This window comes from Petromyzon marinus, assembly GCF_048934315.1.
Source record: "Petromyzon marinus isolate PM22_M1 ecotype Great Lakes invasive population chromosome 75 unlocalized genomic scaffold, UKy_Petmar_22M1.pri1.0 chr75_unloc.4, whole genome shotgun sequence".
NCBI classification, from domain to species: Eukaryota; Metazoa; Chordata; class Hyperoartia; order Petromyzontiformes; family Petromyzontidae; genus Petromyzon; species Petromyzon marinus.
The window spans coordinates 50027-77976 of record NW_027422616.1 but is presented as its reverse complement, the minus strand read 5'-3'; the positions used below and the strand labels follow the sequence as shown (position 1 = coordinate 77976).

At 54.2% G+C, this 27950-nt stretch overlaps 1 protein-coding gene across 1 annotated transcript in view; it reads right to left on the bottom strand.

Annotated features, from left to right (window-relative positions):
- LOC116958316 (ephrin type-B receptor 1-B-like) overlaps positions 1-27950 on the bottom strand; it is an 85653-nt gene that overhangs the window by 28999 nt on the left and 28704 nt on the right. Inside the window, exons 6-11 of the mRNA XM_076058488.1 lie at positions 26556-26761; positions 18569-18788; positions 14844-14962; positions 13907-14141; positions 4931-5051; positions 4006-4076 (exon numbers count right to left, since the gene is read on the bottom strand). Of these exons, the coding sequence (XP_075914603.1) occupies positions 4006-4076; positions 4931-5051; positions 13907-14141; positions 14844-14962; positions 18569-18788; positions 26556-26761 (972 nt within the window). The remainder of the gene's footprint in view (positions 1-4005; positions 4077-4930; positions 5052-13906; positions 14142-14843; positions 14963-18568; positions 18789-26555; positions 26762-27950) is intronic.

The window sequence follows — 27950 nt, the reverse complement described above, 5'->3', positions numbered from 1 at the left end:
AGTCAGTAGGTGACACGGTAGTCAGATCACACAGTCAGTAGGTGACACGGTGGTCAGGTTACACAGTCAGTAGGTGACACGGTAGTCAGGTTAGACAGTCAGTAGGTGACACGGTAGTCAGGTTAAACAGTCAGTAGGTGACACGGTAGTCAGGTTACACAGTCAGTAGGTGACACGGTGGTCAGGTTACACAGTCAGTAGGTGACACGGTGGTCAGGTTACACAGTCAGTAGGTGACACGGTAGTCAGGTTACACAGTCAGTAGGTGACACGGTAGTAAGGTTATACAGTCAGTAGGTTACACGGTAGTCAGGTTGTAGAGGCAGTAGGTGACACGCTAGTCAGGTTGTAGAGGCAGTAGGTGACACGGTAGTCAGGTTACACAGTCAGTAGGTGACACGGTAGTCAGGTCACACAGTCAGTAGGTGACACGGTAGTCAGGTTACACAGTCAGTAGGTGACACGGTAGTTAGGTTACACAGTCAGTAGGTGACACGGTAGTCAGGTTATAGTCAGTAGGTGACACGGTAGTCAGGTTGTAGAGGCAGTAGGTGACACGCTAGTCAGGTTTTAGAGGCAGTAGGTGACACGGTAGTCAGGTTACACAGTCAGTAGGTGACACGGTAGTCAGGTTACACAGTCAGTAGGTGACACGGTAGTCAGGTTATATAGTCAGTAGGTGACACGGTAGTCAGGTTATACAGTCAGTAGGTGACACGGTAGTCAGGTTACACAGTCAGTAGGTGACACGGTAGTCAGGTTATACAGTCAGTAGGTGACACGGTAGTCAGGTTACACAGTCAGTAGGTGACACGGTAGTCAGGTTACACAGTCAGTAGGTGACATGGTAGTCAGGTTACACAGTCAGTAGGTGACACGGTAGTCAGGTTATACAGTCAGTAGGTGACACGGTAGTCAGGTTGTAGAGGCAGTAGGTGACACGCTAGTCAGGTTTTAGAGGCAGTAGGTAACACGGTAGTCAGGTTACACAGTCAGTAGGTGACACGGTAGTCAGGTTACACAGTCAGTAGGTGACACGGTAGTCAGGTTAAACAGTCAGTAGGTGACACGGTAGTCAGGTTATACAGTCAGTAGGTGACACGGTAGTCAGGTTACACAGTCAGTAGGTGACACGGTAGTCAGGTTATACAGTCAGTAGGTGACACGGTAGTCAGGTTAGACAGTCAGTAGGTGACACGGTAGTCAGGTTACACAGTCAGTAGGTGACACGGTAGTCAGGTTACACAGCCAGTAGGTGACACGGTGATCAGGTTACACAGTCAGTAGGTGACACGGTAGTCAGGTTACACAGTCAGTAGGTGACACGGTAGTCAGGTTACACAGTCAGTAGGTGACACGGTAGTCAGGTTATACAGTCAGTAGGTGACACGGTAGTCAGGTTGTAGAGGCAGTAGGTGACACGCTAGTCAGGTTTTAGAGGCAGTAGGTGACACGGTAGTCAGGTTACACAGTCAGTAGGTGACACGGTAGTCAGGTTACACAGTCAGTAGGTGACACGGTAGTCAGGTTATACAGTCAGTAGGTGACACGGTAGTCAGGTTATACAGTCAGTAGGTGACACGGTAGTCAGGTTACACAGTCAGTAGGTGACACGGTAGTCAGGTTATACAGTCAGTAGGTGACACGGTAGTCAGGTTACACAGTCAGTAGGTGACACGGTAGTCAGGTTACACAGTCAGTAGGTGACACGGTAGTCAGGTTACACATTCAGTAGGTGACACAGTAGTCAGGTTACACAGTCAGTAGGTGACACGGTAGTCAGGTTAGACAGTCAGTAGGTGACACGGTAGTCAGGTTACACAGTCAGTAGGTGACACGGTAGTCAGGTTACACAGCCAGTAGGTGACACGTTGATCAGGTTACACAGTCAGTAGGTGACACGGTAGTCAGGTTACACAGTCAGTAGGTGACACGGTAGTCAGGTTACACAGTCAGTAGGTGACACGGTAGTCAGGTTACACAGTCAGTAGGTGACACGGTAGGTAGGTTACACAGTCAGTAGGTGACACGGTAGTCAGGTTACACAGTCAGTAGGTGACACGGTAGTCAGGTTAGACAGTCAGTAGGTGACACGGTAGTCAGGTTAAACAGTCAGTAGGTGACACGGTAGTCAGGTTACACAGTCAGTAGGTGACACGGTGGTCAGGTTACACAGTCAGTAGGTGACACGGTGGTCAGGTTACACAGTCAGTAGGTGACACGGTAGTCAGGTTACACAGTCAGTAGGTGACACGGTAGTAAGGTTATACAGTCAGTAGGTTACACGGTAGTCAGGTTGTAGAGGCAGTAGGTGACACGCTAGTCAGGTTGTAGAGGCAGTAGGTGACACGGTAGTCAGGTTACACAGTCAGTAGGTGACACGGTAGTCAGGTCACACAGTCAGTAGGTGACACGGTAGTCAGGTTACACAGTCAGTAGGTGACACGGTAGTCAGGTTACACAGTCAGTAGGTGACACGGTAGTCAGGTTAGACAGTCAGTAGGTGACACGGTAGTCAGGTTAAACAGTCAGTAGTTGACACGGTAGTCAGGTTATACAGTCAGTAGGTGACATGGTGGTCAGGTTACACAGTCAGTAGGTGACACGGTAGTCAGGTCACACAGTCAGTAGGTGACACGGTAGTCAGGTTACACAGTCAGTAGGTGACACGGTAGTCAGGTTATACAGTCAGTAGGTGACGCGGTAGTTAGATTACACAGTCAGTAGGTGACACGGTAGTCAGATTACACAGTCAGTAGGTGACACGGTGGTCAGGTTATACAGTCAGTAGGTGACACGGTAGTCAGGTCACACAGTCAGTAGGTGACACGGTAGTCAGGTTACACAGTCAGTAGGTGACACAGTAGTCAGGTTTTACATTCAGTAGGTGACACGGTAGTCAGGTTACACAGTCAGTAGGTGACACGGTAGTCAGGTTACACAGTCAGTAGGTGACACGGTAGTCAGGTTACACAGTCAGTAGGTGACACGGTAGTCAGGTTACACAGTCAGTAGGTGACACGGTAGTCAGGTTACACAGTCAGTAGGTGACACGGTAGTCAGGTTACACAGTCAGTAGGTGACACGGTAGACAGGTTACACAGTCAGTAGGTGACACGGTAGACAGGTTACACAGTCAGTAGGTGACACGGTAGACAGGTTACACAGTCAGTAGGTGACACGGTAGTCAGGTTACACAGTCAGTAGGTGACACGGTAGACAGGTTACACAGTCAGTAGGTGACACGGTAGTCAGGTTACACAGTCAGTAGGTGACACGGTAGTCAGGTCACACAGTCAGTAGGTGACACGGTAGTCAGGTTACACAGTCAGTAGGTGACACGGTAGACAGGTTACACAGTCAGTAGGTGACACGGTAGTCAGGTTTTACATTCAGTAGGTGACACGGTAGTCAGGTTATACAGTCAGTAGGTGACACGGTAGACAGGTTACACAGTCAGTAGGTGACACGGTAGTCAGGTTTTACATTCAGTAGGTGACACGGTAGTCAGGTTACACAGTCAGTAGGTGACACGGTAGTCAGGTTTTACATTCAGTAGGTTACACGGTAGTCAGGGTCGGGATCGAACCCACGTCCTCCTGCGTACCGGGCGAGGTAGTTAACATCTCATCAGGGTCGGGATCGTACCCCCGACCTCCTGCGTACCAGGCTGGGTAGTTAACATCTCATCAGGGTCGGGATCGAACCCACGACCTCCTGCGACCCAGGCGAGGTAGTTAACATCGCATCAGGGTTGGTACCGAACCTACGACCTCCTGTATACCAGGCGAGGTAGTTAACATCTGATCAGGGTCGGGATCGTACCCACGACCTCCTGCGTACCAGGCGAGGTAGTTAACATCTCGTCAGGGTCGGGATCGTACCCACGACCTCCTGCGTACCAGGCGAGGTAGTTAACATCTCATCAAGGTTGGGATAGAACCCACGACCTCCTCTTACGTGGATCGAGTTTGAGAGTGGGGCGTAGCGCGCCCGTTGACGTACCGTAGCGAGACTTGTAGTGGGCCACCTGGTCACTCATCTCGTACACTTGCTGCTTCTGGACGTTTCTCCGCCTGAGGCACACGAACAACGGGCACAGGGAGTCACCTTCCGCCGCCCGCCTCCACCCCCCGCCTCACGTAGACTTCCCGGAGGCCGCATTGGGGGGTGAGCGTGATGGGGGGGGGGGGGGTGGTGGAGGGGGGCGGTGTGTCGTCAGGGTCCGGGATCGAACCCACGAGCTCCTGCGTGCCAGGCGAGCCACTCACCCACCCACTCACCCACCCACTCACCCACCCACTGACACATTCACCCACTTACTCACTCACCCACCCACTCACCCACCCACTCACACATTCACCCACTTACTCACTCACCCACCCACTCACCCACCCACTCACACATTCACCCACTTACTCACCCACTCACCCACTCACCCACCCACTCACCCACCCACCCACCCACTCACCCACTCACCCACCCACTCACCCACCCACCCACCCACTCACCCACCCACCCACCCACCCACTCACACATTCACCCACTTACTCACTCACCCACTCACCCACCCACTCACCCACCCACCCATTCACCCACCCACCCATTCACCCACCCATTTACCCACTTACCCACCCACCCACCCACCCACGCCACCCACTCACCCACGCCACCCACTCACCCACCCACTTACTAACCCACCCACCCACTCACCCACTCACCCACTCACCCACCCACTCATCCACCCACTCGCCCACCCACTCACTCACCCACTCACCCACCCACCCACCCACTCACCCACCCACTCACCCACCCACTCACTCACCCACCCACTCACCCACCCACTCACTCACCCACTCACCCACACACCCACCCACCCACCCACTCACCCACCCACCCACTCACCCACCCACTCACCCACGCCACCCACCTGGAGCAGCAGAGGGCTATGACCACAGCGGTGACGGCGAGGACGAGAGCCACGCCGGCCGACGCAAGGCCGACGATCAACGCGACCTTCTCCCAGGCCCGGGTGGCTGATCCTGACCCCCCTGCAAACGCAGAAAGTTCACCACCACCACCACCACCTCCACCACCACCACCAGCACCACCACCACCACCGCCACCACCACCACCACCACCACCACCACCGCCTCCACCGCCTCCACCGCCTCCACCTCCACCGCCGCCACCACCGCCACCTCCGCCACCACCGCCTCCACCGCCTCCACCGCCTCCACCGCCTCCACCGCCTCCGCCGCCACCGCCACCACCGCCTCCACAACCACCACCACCTCCACCACCACCACCACCACCACCTCCACAACCACCACCACTACCACCACCACCTCCACAACCACCACCGCCACCACCACCACCACCACCACAACCACCACCACCTCCACCACCACCACCTCCACAACCACCACCACTACCACCACCACCTCCACAACCACCACCACCTCCACCACCACCACCACCTCCACAACCACCACCACTACCACCACCACCTCCACAACCACCACCACCACCACCACCTCCACAACCACCACCGCCACCACCGCCTCCACCGCCTCCACCGCCACCACCACCACCGCCACAACCACCACCACCACCACCACCCGCTAGTGGCCCCCGTCTAGGCCTCGGCAAGGTGAAAGGCCAAGAGCAACGTGCCCACCTCTACCCAACCTTTCACCCTTACCGCGTAATAAATGACCCGATTTACGGGGCGATTTACTGGGGCACGACTGTGCATGGACAGGTCAACGCTAGGCAGAGCGCCTGATAGTCGTGCAAGAAGGCTCTCGGTGATTACAATTTCAAACGGAGGCCACGGGGCTGCCCCCAACTGAGCTTTTAAACAAGGTGCAGGTACAGGTAGTCCCCGACTTACGATGATATTTTCGATCTCACGATTTCACGGCGGCGATAGCGATAAAATTGTAAAAAAAAAAAAATTTCGGTTAAGTCACGTACAAATAAATAAATAATAAAAATGCCATAATAGCGTGCGACGTTTCGGTGGCAACACAAGCAGCCACCATCAGGCGCAGAGGAGCTAAATTTACGAGAGAGGGGGGAAACACATAACCCCAGGTGTATACACAGACACCCAAGCATAGGGGGGAACTAACACAGATGCAACAGGGGGACAGAGAGAGAGAATCAGACCAAACAAACAGGGCTTAGCAAAGTTTTGGAAACCATGTAGAGCAACGAAGACAGTCGGTCAAAACACAATTAACGCATGGTCCGGTTGATCACGCTATTTCAAAAGATTGCTAAATTGCAAGTTAAGTACGGAATTTTTTTTTAAATACAGACCGCGCACACACACAGAGAGAGACATCCAAGCAGAGCGAACCAGCACAGAGCGAAGTCGCCTTACATCGGCAGAGAAGGTAAGGCCAAGAGACGACGGGACAAATTAGCATGAGGTATGCACGGAGCGGAGAGTGCTTGTGTTGCAACCGAAACGTCGTGCGCTATTACGTTATTTGATCATTTCCTATTGACACGTGACTTTACTGAAAAAAAACAAAGAGCAATTCCCGCAGTCACGAAAGCCTCGAATCAAGTCTGTTTTTTTTAATTTAATTTCGCGCGGCAGGCAAACACAGCAGCGTCAGCGTTACCACGAGTTACGACACTGTAACTTGATCGTCGCCATCCTCCTCTTTCGACAACGAAGTCAATTTCGACTTAAGGCTTTCGTGACTGCAAGGAATCACCTTCTTTGGTTCTTTCGGTAAAGTCACCACCACGTAGAATGAGAATGAAATAATAAATTAATAAAACACAATAATATTCTCACGACGTTTCGGCCACAACACAAGCAGCCTTCATCAGGTGAAGGGACGAGACTGTCTGGAGGACAGCGCTGGAGTGAAAAAGCCACGCTCAGAGCGCTGTCCTCCAGACAGTCTCGTCCCTTCACCTGATGAAGGCCGCTTGTGTTGTGGCCGAAACGTCGTGAGAATATTATTGTGTTATTTTATTTTATCAATTTATTATTTTATTCTCATTCTACGTGGTGGTGGTGACTTTACCGAAAGAACCAAAGAAGATGAATCCTTGCAGTCACGAAAGCTTTAAATCGAAATCAAAACGTTACGTTACGTTACGTTCAATGCATGTGCAGAGGTGCTAACCACGCACTGTTTCGGTCACCTGCATTGCCACCGGGTATCAAGAGGGGCAGTGCAGTGTTACCTCTCTCTGTGTGAACACAACGGTCGGGGTCAGACGAGGTGAAGCGGGTCATAGCCGCGGTTTGGGGAGAACCAATCAGACGGTTCCACGCGGGAGTGCGTGATTGGTTGTTCTCCATTCTAGATTTAAAGCTTTCGTGACTGCAACGATCCATACTCTTTGGTTCTATTGGGTAAAGTCACGGTGGTGCTAATGTATCTTTGATTCTATTTGCGAGCTTGCACAGCTTTACATTGTATGCTAATTCCTTTGTCAAGGCGTCTTTTCTGTTTACCACACTCACAGCTTAAAGGAGGCGACCTGCGCTTGACTTCACCTGATGAGGGCCACTTGTGTTGTGGTTGAAACGTCGTGATTTTTGTTATTTTTTTTTTTTTACCTACGTGACTTTACCCAATTGAACCAAAGAGTATGGTTGTTCTCGCCCGACACGAAGACCGGAGCCCGGGCTGAAGACCGAAGCCAGGACCCCGGACCCGGCCTCCCAGCCCTTCCGAGGGCTAAGGGCTCGGCGCGTCCAGCGGTCAAGACCTGCTATGCCAGCGGTGGGTCAGATAGCCTCCCCGAGGTCCCAGCCGGAGGACTCTGGGTTAGCGGTAGCGGTAGACGTGTCAGTCCCGCCAAGCTAGGAGGCTGTGTACCTCCTTAGGTACCAAGGATGCTAGCGGTAGACGTGTGAGTAAGTCCCGCCAAGCTAGGAGGCTGTGTACCTCCCTAGGTATCAAGGATGCTAGCGGTAGACGTGTGAGTACCCGCCAAGCTAGGAGGCTGAACCTCCTTAGGTATCAAGGAAGTTAGCGGTAGACGTGCTAGTCCCGCCCAGCTAGGAGGCTGTGTACCTCTTTAGGTATCAAGGAGGCTAGCGGTAGACGTGTGAGTCCCGCCAAGCTAGGAGGCTGTGAACCTCCTTAGGTATCAAGGAGGCTAGCGGTAGACGTGTAAGTCTCGCCAAGCTAGGAGGCTGTGTACCTCCTTAGGTATCAAGGAGACCTGTGTGTAGGTCACGCTGAGTCCGGAGGCTGTACCTCCTTTAGGTTATCGGGTGAGGGGAGCGGATACCCCTCTGTGTGTTGAGGGACTGTGTAAGGAAGGAATTACAATAAACAGAGTGTGCCTCCTAAGAGGTTTATTCGTCTTTATAAACTCTACACATGTTATTCTTTGTTTTTTTCGGTGAAGTCCCGTAGATATAATAAAATAACATAATAGCGTACGACGTTTCGATTGCAACACAAGCAATCATCATCGGGTACAGAAGAGCTAAATTTACGAGAGAGAGGAGACACATAACCGCAGATATATATACAGACACAGATACAACAGGGGATACAGAGAGAGAGAAACGTGGGAGCACACGAAATCAAACAGGTTTTAGCAAGATTTGGAAATCATATACCTGATGATTTTGCTAAAACCTGTTTGATTTCGTGTGCTCCCACGTTTCTCTCTCTCTCTCTCTGTATCCCCTGTTGTATCTGTGTCTGTATATATATCTGCGGTTATGTGTCTCCTCTCTCTCGTAAATTTAGCTCTTCTGTACCCGATGATGATTGCTTGTGTTGCAATCGAAACGTCGTATGCTATTATGTTATTTTATTATTTCTACGTGACTTTACCGAAAATAACCAAAGAATAATTCCCGCAGTCACGAAAGCTCCAAATTCGAGTTACTACACATGTTTAAAACATTTTTTTTTAATAGCAGATAGGATTGTTTCCTGAAAAAAACCTCCCTATGAAATTGCAGTTCACGTGGGTAGGCTAAGAATTAACCCTGGTTTTTCTTCACTTGAAATTTTACCGTGCAATACACTATTGCAATTAATAAATGCACACGGTGCATAGTGTATACAGTACGGTACTGTAAATTTTCCTCCGTTCTGCTAAATTATCACCATTCTTTAAGACTCCTGGGTAGATTTTGATTGAAAGCTTTCGTGACTGCAGTAATTCATATTCTTAGCTCTTTCGGTAAAGTCACGTTGAAGGGTAAACAATAAAATAATAAAATATGTATAAAACCTTACCCCTAGGCATGTCGACACCTTGACCCTTTAACCCGGTAAAAAGGGATTTATTGTTTAATATATATTTTATTACTTTATTGTATCCCTTCAACGTGACTTTACCGAAAGAGATAAGAATATGAACTCCTGGGTAGGGCTAGGGCAGTCGTAACGCATCTCCATCGCAAGTCGGGGACTACCCCTGTACTCACTGGGTAAGACTCCGCCCTACCATCACCCCGACCCTTCACCTTACACCTTGACTCCGCGATACCTTCACCCTGACCCTTCACCTTACACCTCGACTCCGCTACCATCACCCGACTCTTTACCTTACCCCTTGACTCCGCTACCATCACCCCGACCCTTTACCTTACCCCCTTGACTCCGCTATCTTCACCCGACCCTTTACCTTACACCTTGACTCCGCGATACCTTCACCCTGACCCTTTACCATACCCCCTTGACTCCGCTATCTTCACCCGACTCTTTACCTTACCCCTTGACTCCGCTACCTTCACCCTGACCCTTTACCTTACCCCCTTGACTCCGCTATCTTCACCACGACCCTTTACCTTACCCCTTGACTGCACTACCATCACCCCGACCCTTCACCTTACCCCTTGACTCCGCTACCTTCACCCGACCCTTTACGTTACCCCTTGACTCCACTACCATCACCCCGACCCTTTACCTTACCCCTTGACTCCACTACCATCACCCCGACCCTTTACCTTACCCCTTGACTCCGCTACCTTCACCCGACCCTTTACCTTACCCCTTGACTCCGCTACCATCACCCCGACCCTTTACCTTACCCCTTGACTCCACGCTACCTTCACCCCGACGCTTTACCTTACACCTTGACTTCACGATACCATCACCCCGACCCTTTACCTTACACCTTGACTCCGCTACCTTCACCCCGACCCTTTACCTTACCCCTTGACTCCGCTACCATCACCTGACCCTTTACCTTACACGTTGACTCCGCTACCTTCACCCCGACCCTTACCCCTTGACTCCACGATACCATCACCCCGACCCTTTACCTTACCCCTTGACTCCGCTACCTTCACCCCGACCCTTTACCTTACCCCTTGACTCCGCTACCATCACCCCGACCCTTTACCTTACCCCTCGACTTCACGATACCATCACCCCGACCCTTTACCTTACCCCTTGACTCCGCCCTACCATCACCCGACCCTTTACCCCTTGACTCCGCTACTATCACCCTGACCCTTTACCTTACGCCTTGACACCGTGATATCTTCACCCCGACCCTTTACCTTACCCCTTGACTTCACGATACCATCACCCCGACCCTTTACCTTACCCCTTTGACTTCATGATACCATCACCCGACCCTTTACCTTACCCCTTGACTCCACGCTACCATCACCCCGACCCTTTACCTTACCCCCTTGACTCCGCTACCATCACCCCGACCCTTCACCTTACACCTCGACTCCGCTACCATCACCCGACTCTTTACCTTACCCCTTGACTCCGCTACCTTCACCCCGACCCTTTACCTTACACCTTGACTCCGCTACCATCACCCCGACCCTTTACCTTACACCTTGACTCCGCTACCATCACCCTGACCCTTTACTTTACCCCTTGACTCCGCTATCTTCACCCCGACCCTTTACCTTACCCCTTTGACTTCACGATACCATCACCCTGACCTTTCACCTTACCCCTTGACTCCGCTACCATCACCCCGACCCTTTACTTTACCCCTTGACTCCGCTATCTTCACCCGACCCTTTACCTTACACCTTGACTCTGCTATCTTCACCCCGACCCTTTACCTTACCCCTTTGACTTCACGATACCATCACCTGACCTTTCATCTTACCCCTTGACTCCGCTACCATCACCCCGACCCTTTACCTTACCCCTTGACTCCGCTACCATCACCCGACCCTTTACCTTACCCCCTTGACTCCACGATACCATCACCCAACCCTTTACTTTACCCCTTGACTCCGCTATCTTCACCCCGACCCTTCACCTTACACCTTGACTCCGCGATACCTTCACCCGACCTTTTACCTTACCCCTTGACTCCGCTACCTTCACCCTGACCCTTTACCTTACCCCTTGACTCCAATACCATCACCCGACCCTTTACCTTACCCCTTGACTCCGCTACCTACACCCGACTCTTTACCTTACCCCCTTGACTCTGCTATCTTCACCCCGACCCTTTACCTTACCCCTTGACTCCGCTACCTTCACCCTGACCCTTTACCTTACACCTTGACTCAGCTATCTTCACCCTGACCCTTTACCTTACCCCTTGACTCCGCTATCTTCACCCCGACCCTTACCCCTTGACTCCGCTATCTTCACCCCGACTCTTTACCTTACACCTTGACTCCGCTACCTTCACCCCGACCCTTTACCTTACCCCTTGACTCCGCTATCTTCACCCCGACCCTTTACCTTACCCCTTGACTCCGCTACCATCACCCCGACCCTTTACCTTACCCCTTGACTCCACTACCATCACCCCGACCCTTTACCTTACCCCTTGACTCCACTACCATCACCCCGACCCTTTACCTTACCTCTTGACTCCGCTACCATCACCTCGACCCTTTACCTTACACCTTGACTCCGCTACCATCACCTCGACCCTTCACCTTACCCCTTGACTCCGCTACCATCACCCCGACCCTTTACCTTACACCTTGACTCCGCTACCATCACCTCGACCCTTCACCTTACACCTTGACTCCACACTACCATCACCCCGACCCTTTACCTTACCCCTTGACTCCACTATCTTCACCCTGACCCTTTACCTTACCCCCTTGACTCCGCGATACCTTCACCCGACCCTTCACCTTACCCCTTGACTCCGCTATCTTCACCTGACCCTTTACCTTACCCCCTTGACTCCGCTACCATCACCCCGACCCTTTACCTTACCCCTTGACTCCACGCTACCATCACCCCGACCCTTTACCTTACCCCTTGACTCCACACTACCATCACCCCGACCCTTTACTTTACACCTTGACTCCACGCTACCATCACCCCGACCCTTTACCTTACCCCTTGACTCCGCTATCTTCACCCCGACCCTTTACCTTACCCCCTTGACTCCGCGATACCTTCACCCGACTCTTTACCTTACCCCTTGACTTCACGATACCATCACCCCGACCCTTTACCTTACCCCTTGACTCCGCTACCTTCACCCCGACCCTTTACCTTACCCCTTGACTCCGCTATCTTCACCCGACTCTTTACCTTACCCCTTGACTACGCTACCATCACCCCAACCCTTTACCTTACCCCCTTGACTCCACGCTACCATCACCCCGACCCTTTACCTTACTCCCTTGACTCCGCTACCATCACCCCGACCCTTTACCTTACCCCTTGACTCCGCTACCATCACCCCGACCCTTTACCTTACCCCCTTGACTCCGCTACCATCACCCCGACCCTTTACCTTACCCCTTGACTCCGCTATCTTCACCCGACCCTTTACCTTACCCCTTGACTCCGCTACCTTCACCCCGACTCTTTACCTTACCCCTTGACTCCGCTACCATCACCCCGACCCTTTACCTTACCCCTTGACTCCGCTACCATCACCCGACCCTTTACCTTACCCCTTGACTCCGCTACCATCACCCCGACCCTTCACCTTACACCTTGACTCCGCTACCATCACTCCGACCCTTTACCTTACCCCTTGACTCCACGATACCATCACCTGACCCTTTACTTTACACCTTGACTCCGCTACCTTCACCCCGACCCTTTACCTTACCCCTAGGCATGTCGACACCTTGACCCTTTGACCCGGTAAAAAGGGATACATTAACCTTGCCTTCATCATTAGGCCTCATTTGCCAGTACCAAAAATGTAATAATAATAATAGAGGTTTTCCACCTTTTGTCTGGCAACAAAACTGAAACCTTTTTTTTACAAGGAGGATTCATGTTCACTGCATTAACCACAATACCTGCAGTCAAAATGCAAACAACACATAACAACACACACTACCTTTTGTCTGGCATCAAAACTGAAACCTTTTTTTTACAAGGAGGATTCATGTTCACTGCATTAACCACAATACCTGCAGTGAAAATGCAAACAACACAAAACAACACACACTACTATAATATATGATGCATTGTCCTTGACTCTGATTGGTCCACACCAAGGGACGGCTTTCTTCGGTGTGGACCAATCGGTTTTAAGGACAATGCATCATACATTACCGTAGTGTGTGTTGCTTTGTGTTGTTTGCATTTTGACTGCAGGTATTGTGGTTAATGCAGTGACATGGATCCTCCTTGTAAAAAAAGGTTTCAGTTTTGTTTGGCCAGAAAAAAATGGGAAAACCCTGTTATTATTATTATATTTTGGTACTGGCAAAGGAGGTCTAATGATGATGTAGATGCTCACCCCGAGGCCCTCATTACTTTGACAGCGACATTGTCTTTGAGCTGTGTGAACGCCTTCTGGCGTCATCTGGTCGAGCACCAATTGGGTCGAGGCTCAAGAAGAAAGCCGTCCCTTGGTGTGGACCAATCAGTTTCAAGGACAATGCATCATCACATTATCACCTCCTCCACCTCCACCACCATCACCACCACCACCCCGTGACTCTCCCTCCCCCCCCCCCGTCGCCACCAACACGCTCACTCACCGGCCGTCCCGTCCGTTGGCCCCGTGTCTCCACCTCCTCCACCTCCTCCACCTCCTCGCCCCCCCGCGGCCTCCGTCTGGAAGTACATCTCCCCGCTGAGCTGACCGTAGCCGCCGCCGGGCGTCACCGAACGCACACGGAAGGCGTAGACGGTGGCGGGGGAGAGGCCTCGCACCTCGGCACGAGCAGTGGGCACCTCCAGGAGGCGAGAGGCGTTGCCGTGACGGTCCTGACCCTGGCGGGAGATGGAGGAGGGAGGGAGGAGATGGTGGAGGAGGTGGTGGAGGAGGTGGTGGAGGAGGTGGTGGAGGAGATGGTGGAGGAGGTGGAGGAGATGGAGGAGGAGATGGTGGAGGAGGTAGAGGAGATGGAGGAGGAGATGGTGGAAATGATGGAGGAGGGGGTGGAGGAGGTGGAGGAGGTGGAGGAGATGGTGGAGGTGGAAGAGATGGAGGAGGGGGAGGAGGTGGAGGGAGGGAGATGGAGGAGGTGGAGGAGGTGGAGGAGATGGAGGAGGTGGAGGAGGTGGAGGAGGTGGAGGAGGAGATGGTGGAGGTGGAGGAGATGGAGGAGGAGGTGGAGATGGAGGAGATGGTGGAGGAGGTGGAGGAGATGGAGGAGATGGAGGAGGTGGTGGAGATGGTGGAGGAGGTGGAGGAGGTGGAGGAGATGGAGGAGGAGGTGGAGGAGATGGAGGAGATTGTGGAGGGAGGGAGGGAGGAGATGGAGGAGATGGTGGAGGAGGTGGAGATGGTGGAGGAGGTGGAGGAGATGGTGGAGGAGGTGGTGATGGTGGTGGTGATGGTGGTTGTGGTGGACGTGACGGTGGAGGTGGTGGTGGACGTGACGGTGGTGGTGGTGGTGGTGGTGTAGGTGGTGGACGTGGAGGTGGTGGTGGTGGAGGTGGTGGAGGTGGATGCTGGTGCCCTCCCCTCACCTTGATGTAGTAACACAGCTGGTAGCCCAGCACGGGGTGGTCAGGTGGAGGCCAGACCAGGGTCAGGCTTTGAGGCCCAGATTCTTCCTGGTGCATTATGGGAACGGCTGGCATGGATTCTAGAGTGGCGGGCGGGCGGGAATGGAGATGCGCCATCGTCATCATCGTCATCGTCGTCATCGTCATCATCGCCATCGTCATCATCGTCATCATCATCGTCATCGTCATCATCGTCATCGTCGTCATCGTCATCATCATCATCGTTGTCGTCATCCTCATCATCGCCATTATCGTCATCATCATCGTCATCATCGTCATCATCATCATCATCGTCAACATCGTCGTCATCATCATCGTCATCGTCATCATCGCCATCATCATCATCGTCGTCATCATCATCGTCATCGTCGTCATCATCGTCATCGCCATCATCATCATCATCACCATGTCCATCATCATCACCATCATCATCGCCATCATCGCTATCATCGCCATCATCACCATCATCATCACCATCATCACCATGTCCATCATCGCCATCATCATCATCGCCATCATCATCATCATCACCATCATCATCACCATCATCATCATCACCATCATCACCATCATCACCATGTCCATCATCATCACCATCATCATCGCCATCATCATCACCATCATCGCCATCATCGCCATCATCACCACCACCACCATCATCACCACCATCACGACTACTACCACCACCAATACCATTATCACCACCATCACCACCATCATCATCACCACCATCACCACCATCACCATCACCACCACCATCATCATCATCATCACCACCATCACCACCATCATCATCACCACCATCACCACCATCACCACCATCACCACCACCATCATCGCCATCACCACCATCACCACCACCATCATCATCATCACCATCATCGCCATCACCACCATCATCACCATCATCTAATACCAATTTCCGTCATTCGCCACTAAGTGGCGGTGACGTCACCACGGCACCTGTGCCAGGCTAGGTGCACCTTGAGGCCACCACGTGAAGTGTCGAAGGGTCGCTGCTGACAGGAGGTCACGTGACAGACCCAGCAGGTGCCATGGGTTGTTGTACTGCTGTGCCAGGCTAGGTGCAGGAGGTCACGGGACAGAACCCAGCAGGTGCCACGGGTCGACTGACTGAGATGACTGAGATGACTGGCTGATGCACCACCTGTGCCCCCTACTGTGCCAACCTGCTGTGCTTCAGCCACCCGGCGCTCCGCTCATTGTTGTGAGTGTCGCTCCTCCGCCCTCCGTTGTTGTTGGAGGGCGACTGCCTCCAACTGCCCAGTAGCGTCCTTCACGAGCCTCCTCCACAGAGGCCAATCTTGACACCGCTGGTACCAGTCATCGGCAAGTCCACTCAGCTCCACGTCCTCCTGTACCACGTCACTCCATCTCTTCTCTAGCCCATGCCGCCCCCGCTTAGCCCCCTCGATCCGGCCAAACAGACGCTGCTTGGGCATGCGGTGGCTGGGCATGCGGGGGAGCGACAGACCAGGTAGCTTCCACACAGCGTTAGGCAACCGATGAAAAGATATTGCCGCCTGACTGATTCGGAGTGAGACCTCTGCTGTTAAACCGGAGCCGGTCATAAGCGTACTGCCCAAGTATGGGAAACTCTCCACTCTCTCCACAACTGCCCCATCACCGATTGGGAGTTGTGCGGGTGGAGTGTCCGATGGTACAAAATACCCAGGCAGGTGCTTAGTTTTGGTGGGGCTGATGGTAAGGCCTCATCTCTTAGTGGCATGCTCCAGTCTCAGCAGCAGCGTCTTCAACTCCTTCTCTGAGTGAGCAGCAATCACCAAATCATCGGCATACATAACGTGGTTGAGCAATAGGGAGCCATCCCTTGACCGCACCTGGGCATCGATCAGCCTCCCATTGTATCTTTGCCAGATGGAAATTCCTCTGGTATTGCCATCGAAGGCTTCACGAACTACGCGGTCAAAATAGATGTTAAATAATGTGGGAGCCAGAGGACATCCCTGTCGCACCCCAAGGTGTACAGGGAATGGCTCTGACTCCCGGCCACGTAGTCTTACCCGGGCCCGCTCACCATCATGAAGGTCCTTAATGATCGTGAGCAGAGGGTCAGGTACTCCAAAAGCACGAAGAACAACCCAGAGCCCAGGCCTACTGATGGTATCATAGGCCTTGACCAGGTCAATAAAGCAGAAATGTAGGTCTTGCTGGAATTCCCTACACCTCTGCTGTAGCAGACAGACAGAAAATATGGCATCTGTGCAGGACCGCCCTTTCCTGAAACCACATCGGGGCTCCGCAAGCCTCTCCTCAGCGTGCCTGGCAAGGCGATGTTGAATAATCCTTGCCAGGACCTTTCCCGGCACACTGAGGATTGAGATGCCCCTGTAGTTGTTACAGTCTGTGCGGTCCCCCTTCTAAAAGAGGGGGACCACCAGAGCATCCTTCCAATCCTGCGGAACCCGTCCAGTGGTCCAGACTGTTGTTATGATGTCATGTAGGGCAGTCTGTGCACAAACGCCACCCTCCCTCAGCATTTCGCTTGGGAGATCATCTCTGCCCGCTGCCTTTCCTGGTCTCAGGCTCTGGATCGCCTTCAGTACTTCCTCAACAGATGGCACCTCAGCCAGCCACTCACAGGGGGTGACTTATTTCAATATTTGAGGCACCGCAGCCTCGGCAGGGTCATCCCCACTTTGTCCCACGTTGCTTTCCAGGCTAATGGAATTCCCTTCCCTCAAGACCTCACAGAAATGCTCTGCAAACCTGCAGACCTCTTGCTGGGGGTCGGAGATTGGATCACCGTTCTTTCCCCTAATGATGGTAATAGGTGTGGCGCTGCAGGTTACTTTTCTGATGGAATTAAAGAGCGATTTGTGATCGCGGGCCACTGAGGCAGACTCCATTTCCTCAGCAACCCGCGACCACCACCCATCCTTGCAGCGCCTCACGGCTCTCCGAACCTCCGAGCGAAGGCCGCGGCAAGCCTCCTCATTCTCCGACGTGGGATGCTGTAGCCAATGAGAGTGGGCCTGTCGCTTTTTCTCAGCCAGCCTGAACACCTCCTCTGTCAGCCGGGGTCACACGCAATCACGCGATGGGCTCTACCGCCTCAAACGCTCAGCCGCTACCCTTACAGCCACGATCTTTCACGGCCAACACTGCCTCCACCACCTCCACCACCTCCACCACCACCGCCTCCACCGCCTCCACCACCACCTCCACCACCTCCACCAACACCACCACCTCCACCGCCACCTCCACCGCCACCTCCACCACCTCCACCACCTCTACCGCCACCTCCACCACCTCCACCACCACCTCCACCACCACCTCCACCACCGCCACCACCTCCACCGCCACCTCCACCACCACTGCCTCCATCGCCTCCGCCACCACCACCACCACCACCACCACCACCTCCACTACCACCACCACCACCTTCACCGCCTCCACCGCCACCTCCACCACCTCCACCACCACCACCTCCACCACCGCCTCCACCACCTCCACCACCTCCACCACCACCACCTCCACCACCGCCTCCACCACCACCACCGCCTCCACCGCATCCACCACCACCACCGCCACCACGGCCATCACCTCCACCACCACCTGCACCACCACCCCCACCGCCTTCACCACCACCACCACCACCACCACCCCCACCACCACCATCACCACCACCACCACCGAGTCACCTGCAGCGGGCAGGCTGTACTGCGCTGTTGCGGAACGTGGAGGCAATGGGCTGAGGGCGGAGACTCCGTTCAGGGCCTGCACCTCCAGGGCGTAGAGCGTGAGGGGTGCCAGGCCGGCCACCTCCACGCGCGTGCCCGGCAGGTCCAGCCGCCCCGGCCAGAAGCTCAGGTGAGAGTCGCAGCGGATGCAGCCGGCGCCGGCGCCGGTGCCGGAGCCGCCCTGCGGAGATGGAGATTCGGGGTGGGGGCGTCATCCGTCTATCGTTCGTGTGAGTGGTGATGTGTTGTGTGTGTGGTGTTTGTGGTGTGTGTGTGGTGTGGTGTGTGTGGTGTGTGTGGTGTGTGTGGTGTTTGTGGTGTGTGTGTGGTGTGTGTGGTGTGTGTGTGGTGTGTGTGTTGTGTGTGTGTGGTGTGGTGTGTGGTGTGTGTGGTGTGTGGTGTGTGTGTGTGTGGTGTGTGTGGTGTGTGTGTGGTGATGTGTGGTGTGTGTGTTGTGTGTGGTGTGTGTGTGGTGTGTGTGGTGTGTGTGTGTGGTGTGTGTGGTGTGTGTGGTGTGTGTGTGTGTGTGGTGTGTGTGGTGTGTGTGTGTGGTGTGTGTGGTGTGTGTGGTGTGTGTGGTGTGTGTGGTGTTTGTGGTGTGTGTGGTGTGTGTGGTGTGTGTGTGGTGTGTGTGTTGTGTGTGTGTGGTGTGGTGTGTGGTGTGTGTGGTGTGTGGTGTGTGTGTGTGTGGTGTGTGTGGTGTGTGTGTGGTGATGTGTGGTGTGTGTGTTGTGTGTGGTGTGTGTGTGGTGTGTGTGGTGTGTGTGTGTGGTGTGTGTGGTGTGTGTGGTGTGTGTGAGTGTGTGTGGTGTGTGTGGTGTGTGTGTGTGGTGTGTGTGGTGTGTGTGGTGTGTGTTGTGTGTGTGTGGTGTGTGTGTGTGGTGTGGTGTGTGGTGTGTGTGGTGTGTGGTGTGTGTGTGTGGTGTGTGTGGTGTGTGTGTGGTGTGTGTGTGTGGTGTGTGTGGTGTGTTTGGTGTGTGTGGTGTGTGTGGTGTGTGTGTTTGGTGTGTGTGGTGTGTGTGGTGTGTGTGTGTGGTGTGTGTGGTGTGTGTGTGGTGTGTGTGGTGTGTGTGTGTGGTGTGTGTGGTGTGTGGTGTGTGTGTGGTGTGTGTGTGGTGTGTGTGTGTGGTGTGTGTGGTGTGTGTGTGTGGTGTGTGTGGTGTGTGTGTGTGGTGTGTGTGGTGTGTGTTGTGTGCTCACAGCCACCACCACCAGGTGCTGCTGGCCACCCACCCCCTCCTGTAGCCGTGCCGGCCTTCATAGGTGCTCGATAACAACACTTGCCCCAACAGTCTATCTGGTTCATACAATCTGGCCATCCATCTGGCTTATTCCATTTGATTAGTTCCATCTGGCTTAATCCATCTGGCTCGTTCCATCTGGTTCGTTTTATCTGGCTGTCCATCGGGCTCGTTCCATCCGGCTCCTACCATCTGGTTCATTTAATATGGCTCTGCATCTGACTCCTCGTTCCACCCGGGCACCAATCTGGCTCGGTCCATCTGGTTCGTTTAATGTGGCTCGGTCCATCTGGCTCGAGCCATCTGGTTTGGTTAATCTGGCTCGGTCCATCTGGCTTGAGCCATCTGGTTCGGTTAATCTGGCTCGGTCCATCTGGCTTGAGCCATCTGGTTCATTTAATCTGGCTCGGTCCATCTGGCTTGAGCCATCTGGTTCGTTTAATCTGGCTCGGTCCATCTGGCTTGAGCCATCTGGTTCGTTTAATCTGGCTCGGTCCATCTGGCTCGAGCCATCTGGTTCGGTTAATCTGGCTCGGTCCATCTGGCTTGAGCCATCTGGTTCGTTTAATCTGGCTCGGTCCATCTGGCTTGAGCCATCTGGTTCGGTTAATCTGGCTCGGTCCATCTGGCTCGAGCCATCTGGTTCATTTAATCTGGCTCGGTCCATCTGGCTTGAGCCATCTGGCTCGTTTAATCTGGCTCCTACCATCTGGTTCGTTTAATCTGGCTCCTACCATCTGGTTCGTTTAATCTGGCTGTCCATCTGGCTCGTTCAATCTGACCCGGCCCATCTGGCTCGTCCCATCTGGCTCCTACCATCTGGTTAGTTTAATCTGGCTCCTCGTCCCATCTGGCTCCTCGGCCCCGCTCACCGTGCCGCCGTGCCGTGAGCGGGGCGAGGCGAGGGGACACGCTCTGAATCTGGCTCCTCGTTCCACCCGGGCAACAATCTGGCTCAGTCCATCTGGCTCGTTTAATCTGGTTCGTTCAATCTGGCTCGGTCCATCTGGTTCGTTTAATTTGGTTCGTTCAATCTGGCTCGGTCCATCTGGTTCGTTCAATCTGGCTCGGTCCATCTGGTTCGTTTAATCTGGTTCGTTCAATCTGGCTCGGTCCATCTGGTTCGTTCAATCTGGCTCGGTCCATCTGGTTCGTTTAATCTGGTTCGTTCAATCTGGCTCGGTCCATCTGGTTCGTTTAATCTGGTTCGTTCAATCTGGCTCGGTCTATCTGGTTCGTTCAATCTGGCTCGGTCCATCTGGTTCGTTTAATCTGGTTCGTTCAATCTGGCTCGGTCCAACTGGTTCGTTTAATCTGGTTCGTTCAATCTGGCTCGGTCCATCTGGTTCGTTCAATCTGGCTCGGTCCATCTGGTTCGTTTAATCTGGTTCGTTCAATCTGGCTCGGTCCATCTGGTTCGTTCAATCTGGCTCGTGCCACCTGGCTCGCTCCATCTGTCTCGGCCCATCTGGCTCCTACCATCTGGTTAGTTTAATCTGGTTCGTTCAATCTGGCTGTCCATCTGGTTTGTTTAATCTGGCTCAGCCCATCTGGCTCGCTCCACCTGGCTCCTCGTCCCATCTGGCTCGGCCCATCTGGCTCCTACCATCTGGTTAGTTTAATCTGGTTCGTCCCATCTGGCTCCTCGGCCCCGCTCACCGTGCCGCCGTGCCGTGAGCGGGGCGAGGCCAGGGGGCACGCTCTGAATCTGGCTCCTCGTTCCACCCGGGCAACAATCTGGCTCCTCGGTCCATCTGGCTCCTACCATCTGGTTCGTTTACTCTGGCTCGGCCCATCTGGCGAGCGCCATCTGGCTCGGCCCATCTGGTTCGTTCAACCTGGCTCTGAATCTGGCTCCTCGTTCCACCCGGGCAACAATCTGGCTCGAGCCATCTGGTTAGTTTAATCTGGCTGTCAATCTGGTTCGCTCCATCTGTCTCCTCGTCCCATCTGGCTCCTCGTCCCATCTGGCTCCTCGTCCCATCTGGCTCCTCGTCCCATCTGGCTCCTCGTCCCATCTGGCTCCTCGTCCCATCTGGCTCCTCGTCCCATCTGGCTCCTCGTCCCATCTGGCTCCTCGTCCCATCTGGCTCCTCGTCCCATCTGTCTCCTCGTCCCATCTGGCTCCTCGTCCCATCTGGCTCCTCGTCCCATCTGGCTCCTCGTCCCATCTGGCTCCTCATCCCATCTGGCTCCTCGTCCCATCTGGCTCCTACCATCTGGTTAGTTTAATCTGGCTGTCAATCTGGTTCGTCCCATCTGGCTCCTCGTCCCATCTGGCTCCTCGGTCCATCTGGCTCGTTTAATCTGGTTCGTTCAATCTGGCTGTCCATCTGGCTCGGCCCATCTGGTTCGTCCCATCTGGCTCCTACCATCTGGTTAGTTTAATCTGGCTGCCAATCTGGTTTGTTCCATCTGGCTCCTCGTCCCATCTGGCTCCTACCATCTGGTTAGTTTAATCTGGCTCCTCGTCCCATCTGGCTCCTACCATCTGGTTAGTTTAATTCCGGCTCCTCGTCCCATCTGGCTCCTCCCATCTGGTTAGTTTAATCTGGCTCCTCATCCCATCTGGCTCCTACCATCTGGTTAGTTTAATCTGGCTCCTCGTCCCATCTGGCTCCTACCATCTGGTTAGTTTAATCTGGCTCCTCGTCCCATCTGGCTCCTACCATCTGGTTAGTTTAATCTGGCTCCTCGTCCCATCTGGCTCCTACCATCTGGTTAGTTTAATCTGGCTCCTCGTCCCATCTGGCTCCTACCATCTGGTTAGTTTAATCTGGCTCCTCGTCCCATCTGGCTCCTACCATCTGGTTAGTTTAATCTGGCTCCTCGGCCCATCTGGCTCCTCGTCCCCGCTCACCGTGCCGCCGTGCCGTGAGCGGGGCGAGGCCAGGGGGCACGCTCTGAATCTGGCTCCTCGTTCCACCCGGGCAACAATCTGGCTCCTCGGTCCATCTGGTTCGTTTAATCTGGTTCGTTCAATCTGGCTCGGTCCATCTGGTTCGTTTAATCTGGCTCGTGCCACCTGGCTTGCTCCATCTGTCTCTGCCCATCTGGCTCCTACCATCTGGTTAGTTTAATCTGGCTCCTCGTCCCATCTGGCTCCTCCCATCTGGTTCGTTCAATCTGGTTCGTTCAATCTGGCTCCTCTTCCCATCTGGCTCCTATCATCTGGTTAGTTTAATCTGGCTCCTCTTCCCATCTGGCTCCTACCATCTGGTTAGTTTAATCTGGCTCCTCTTCCCATCTGGCTCCTACCATCTGGTTAGTTTAATCTGGCTCCTCGTCCCATCTGGCTCCTACCATCTGGTTAGTTTAATCTGGCTCCTCTTCCCATCTGGCTCCTACCATCTGGTTAGTTTAATCTGGCTCCTCTTCCCATCTGGCTCCTACCATCTGGTTAGTTTAATCTGGCTCCTCGTCCCATCTGGCTCCTACCATCTGGTTAGTTTAATCTGGCTCCTCGTCCCATCTGGCTCCTCCCATCTGGTTAGTTTAATCTGGCTCCTCGTCCCATCTGGCTCCTCCCATCTGGTTAGTTTAATCTGGCTCCTCTTCCCATCTGGCTCCTACCATCTGGTTAGTTTAATCTGGCTCCTCGTCCCATCTGGCTCCTACCATCTGGTTAGTTTAATTTGGCTGCCAATCTGGTTTGTTCCATCTGGCTCCTCTTCCCATCTGGCTCCTACCATCTGGTTAGTTTAATCTGGCTCCTCTTCCCATCTGGCTCCTACCATCTGGTTAGTTTAATCTGGCTGCCAATCTGGTTCGTCCCATCTGGCTCCTACCATCTGGTTAGTTTAATCTGGCTCCTCTTCCCATCTGGCTCCTACCATCTGGTTAGTTTAATCTGGCTCCTCGTCCCATCTGGCTCCTACCATCTGGTTAGTTTAATCTGGCTCCTCGTCCCATCTGGCTTCTCCCATCTGGTTGGTTTAATCTGGCTCCTCGTCCCATCTGGCTCCTACCATCTGGTTAGTTTAATCTGGCTGCCAATCTGGTTCGTCCCATCTGGCTCCTACCATCTGGTTAGTTTAATCTGGCTGCCAATCTGGTTCGTCCCATCTGGCTCCTACCATCTGGTTAGTTTAATCTGGCTGCCAATCTGGTTCGTCCCATCTGGCTCCTACCATCTGGTTAGTTTAATCTGGTTCGTCCCATCTGGCTTCCTCGTCCCCGCTCACCGTGCCGCCGTGCCGTGAGCGGGGCGAGGCCAGGGGGCACGCTCTGAATCTGGCTCCTCGTTCCACCCGGGCAACAATCTGGCTCCTCGGTCCATCTGGTTCGTTTAATCTGGTTCGTTCAATCTGGCTCAGTCCATCTGGTTCGTTTAATCTGGCTCGTGCCACCTGGCTTGCTCCATCTGTCTCTGCCCATCTGGCTCCTACCATCTGGTTAGTTTAATCTGGCTCCTCGTCCCATCTGGCTCCTCCCATCTGGTTCGTTCAATCTGGTTCGTTCAATCTGGCTCCTCTTCCCATCTGGCTCCTACCATCTGGTTAGTTTAATCTGGCTCCTCGTCCCATCTGGCTCCTCCCATCTGGTTCGTTCAATCTGGTTCGTTCAATCTGGCTCCTCTTCCCATCTGGCTCCTACCATCTGGTTAGTTTAATCTGGCTCCTCGTCCCATCTGGCTCCTACCATCTGGTTAGTTTAATCTGGCTCCTCGTCCCATCTGGCTCCTACCATCTGGTTAGTTCAATCTGGCTCCTCGTCCCATCTGGCTCCTACCATCTGGTTAGTTTAATCTGGCTCCTCGTCCCATCTGGCTCCTACCATCTGGTTAGTTTAATCTGGCTCCTCGTCCCATCTGGCTCCTACCATCTGGTTAGTTTAATCTGGCTCCTTGTCCCATCTGGCTCCTACCATCTGGTTAGTTTAATCTGGCTCCTCGTCCCATCTGGCTTCCTCGTCCCCGCTCACCGTGCCGCCGTGCCCTGAGCGGGGCGAGGCCAGGGGGCACGCTCTGAATCTGGCTCCTCGTTCCACCCGGGCAACAATCTGGCTCCTCGGTCCATCTGGTTCGTTTAATCTGGTTCGTTCAATCTGGCTCGGTCCATCTGGTTCGTTTAATCTGGCTCGTGCCACCTGGCTTGCTCCATCTGTCTCTGCCCATCTGGCTCCTACCATCTGGTTAGTTTAATCTGGCTCCTCGTCCCATCTGGCTCCTCCCATCTGGTTCGTTCAATCTGGTTCGTTCAATCTGGCTCCTCTTCCCATCTGGCTCCTACCATCTGGTTAGTTTAATCTGGCTCCTCGTCCCATCTGGCTCCTCCCATCTGGTTCGTTCAATCTGGTTCGTTCAATCTGGCTCCTCTTCCCATCTGGCTCCTACCATCTGGTTAGTTTAATCTGGCTCCTCGTCCCATCTGGCTTCCTCGTCCCCGCTCACCGTGCCGCCGTGCCGTGAGCGGGGCGAGGCCAGGGGGCACGCTCTGAATCTGGCTCCTCGTTCCACCCGGGCAACAATCTGGCTCCTCGTCCCATCTGGCTCGGCCCATCTGGCTCGGCCCATCTGGCTCCTACCGTCTGGTTAGTTTAATCTGGCTCCTCGTCCCATCTGGCTCCTCGTCCCATCTGGCTCCTACCATCTGGTTCGTTCAATCTGGCTCCTCGTCCCATCTGGTTCGTTCAATCTGGCTCCTACCATCTGGTTCGTTCAATCTGGCTCCTCGTCCCATCTGGTTCGTTCAATCTGGCTCCTACCATCTGGTTCGTTCAATCTGGCTCCTCGTCCCATCTGGTTCGTTCAATCTGGCTCCTACCATCTGGTTCGTTCAATCTGGCTCCTCGTCCCATCTGGTTCGTTCAATCTGGCTCCTACCATCTGGTTCGTTCAATCTGGCTCCTCGGCCCATCTGGTTCGTTCAATCTGGCTCCTACCATCTGGTTCGTTTAATCTGGCTCCTCGTCCCATCTGGCTTCCTCGTCCCCGCTCACCGTGCCGCCGTGCCCTGAGCGGGGCGAGGCCAGGGGGCACGCTCTGAATCTGGCTCCTCGTTCCACCCGGGCAACAATCTGGCTCCTCGGTCCATCTGGTTCGTTTAATCTGGTTCGTTCAATCTGGCTCGGTCCATCTGGTTCGTTTAATCTGGCTCGTGCCACCTGGCTTGCTCCATCTGTCTCTGCCCATCTGGCTCCTACCATCTGGTTAGTTTAATCTGGCTCCTCGTCCCATCTGGCTCCTCCCATCTGGTTCGTTCAATCTGGTTCGTTCAATCTGGCTCCTCTTCCCATCTGGCTCCTACCATCTGGTTAGTTTAATCTGGCTCCTCGTTCAATCTGGCTCCTACCATCTGGTTCGTTCAATCTGGCTCCTCGGCCCATCTGGTTCGTTCAATCTGGCTCCTACCATATGGTTCGTTCAATCTGGCTCCTCGGCCCATCTGGTTCGTTCAATCTGGCTCCTACCATCTGGTTCGTTCAATCTGGCTCCTCGGCCCATCTGGTTCGTTCAATCTGGCTCCTACCATCTGGTTCGTTCAATCTGGCTCCTCGGCCCATCTGGTTCATTCAATCTGGCTCCTCGTCCCATCTGGTTCGTTCAATCTGGCTCCTCGGCCCATCTGGTTCGTTCAATCTGGCTCCTACCATCTGGTTCGTTCAATCTGGCTCCTCGGCCCATCTGGTTCGTTCAATCTGGCTCCTACCATCTGGTTCGTTTAATCTGGCTCCTCGTCCCATCTGGCTTCCCCGTCCCCGCTCACCGTGCCGCTGTGCCGTGAGCGGGGCGAGGCCAGGGGACACGCTCGGCAGATGACGTTGTAGCGGAGGTCGTCGCGGCCGCCGGTGTCGGCCGGCGGCAGCCACTCCAGGGCCACGGCCGCGGCCGCTGTGGCCGCGGCCGCGGCCGCGGCCGTGGGGGACGCCGTCAGCGGAGTCACGGAGAGAGCCCGCGGCTCGGACGGAACCCCTGCGGGGAGCACGGGGAGGGGGGGGGGGGGGGAGAGGGGGGGTGAGGGAGGGGGGGGGGTGAGGGGGGGGTGTGAGGGGGGGGGTGTGAGGGGGGGGAGGGAGTGGCAACAGCTTCCATCTCCCTTGGCAACAGCTTCCATCCCAACTTAGCAACAGCTTCCATCCCCCCTTGGCAACAGCTTCCATCCCCCTTGGCAACAGCTTCCACCTCCCTTGGCAACAGCTTACATCTCCCTTGGCAACGGCCCCCATCTCCCATGGCAACAGCTTCCATCTCCCTTGGCAACAGCTTCCACCTCCCTTGGTAAAAGCTTCCATCTACCTTGGCAACAACTTCCATCTCCCTTGGCAACAGCTTCCATCCCCCCTTGGCAACAGCTTCCATCCCCCCTTGGCAACAGCTTCCATCCCCCTTGGCAACAGCTTCCATCTCCCTTGGCAACAGCTTCCATCTACCCTTGGCAACAGCTTCCATCTACCCTTGGCAACAGCTTCCATCTCCCTTGGCAACAGCTTCCATCCCCCTTGGCAACGGCTCCCATCCCCGTTGGCAACAGCTTACATCTCCCTTGGCAACAGCTTCCATCCCTCCTTGGCAACAGCTTACATCCCCCTTGGCAACAGCTCCCACCTCCCTTGGCAACAGCTTCCATCCCCCCTTGGCAACAGCTTCCACCTCCCTTGGCAACGGCTCCCATCCCCGTTGGCAACAGCTTACATCTCCCTTGGCAACAGCTTCCATCTCCCTTGGCAACAGCTTCCATCTCCCTTGGCAACAGCTTCCATCCCCCTTGGCAACGGCTCCCATCCCCGTTGGCAACAGCTTACATCTCCCTTGGCAACAGCTTCCATCCCTCCTTGGCAACAGCTTACATCCCCCTTGGCAACAGCTCCCACCTCCCTTGGCAACAGCTTCCATCCCCCCTTGGCAACAGCTTCCACCTCCCTTGGCAACGGCTCCCATCCCCGTTGGCAACAGCTTACATCTCCCTTGGCAACAGCTTCCATCTCCCTTGGCAACAGCTTCCATCCCCCTTGGCAACAGCTTCCATCTACCCTTGGCAACAGCTTCCATCTCCCTTGGCAACAGCTTCCACCTTCCTTGGCAACAGCTTCCATCCCCCTTGGTAACAGCTTCCATCTCCCATGGCAACAGCTTCCACCCCCCTTGGCAACAGCTTCCATCT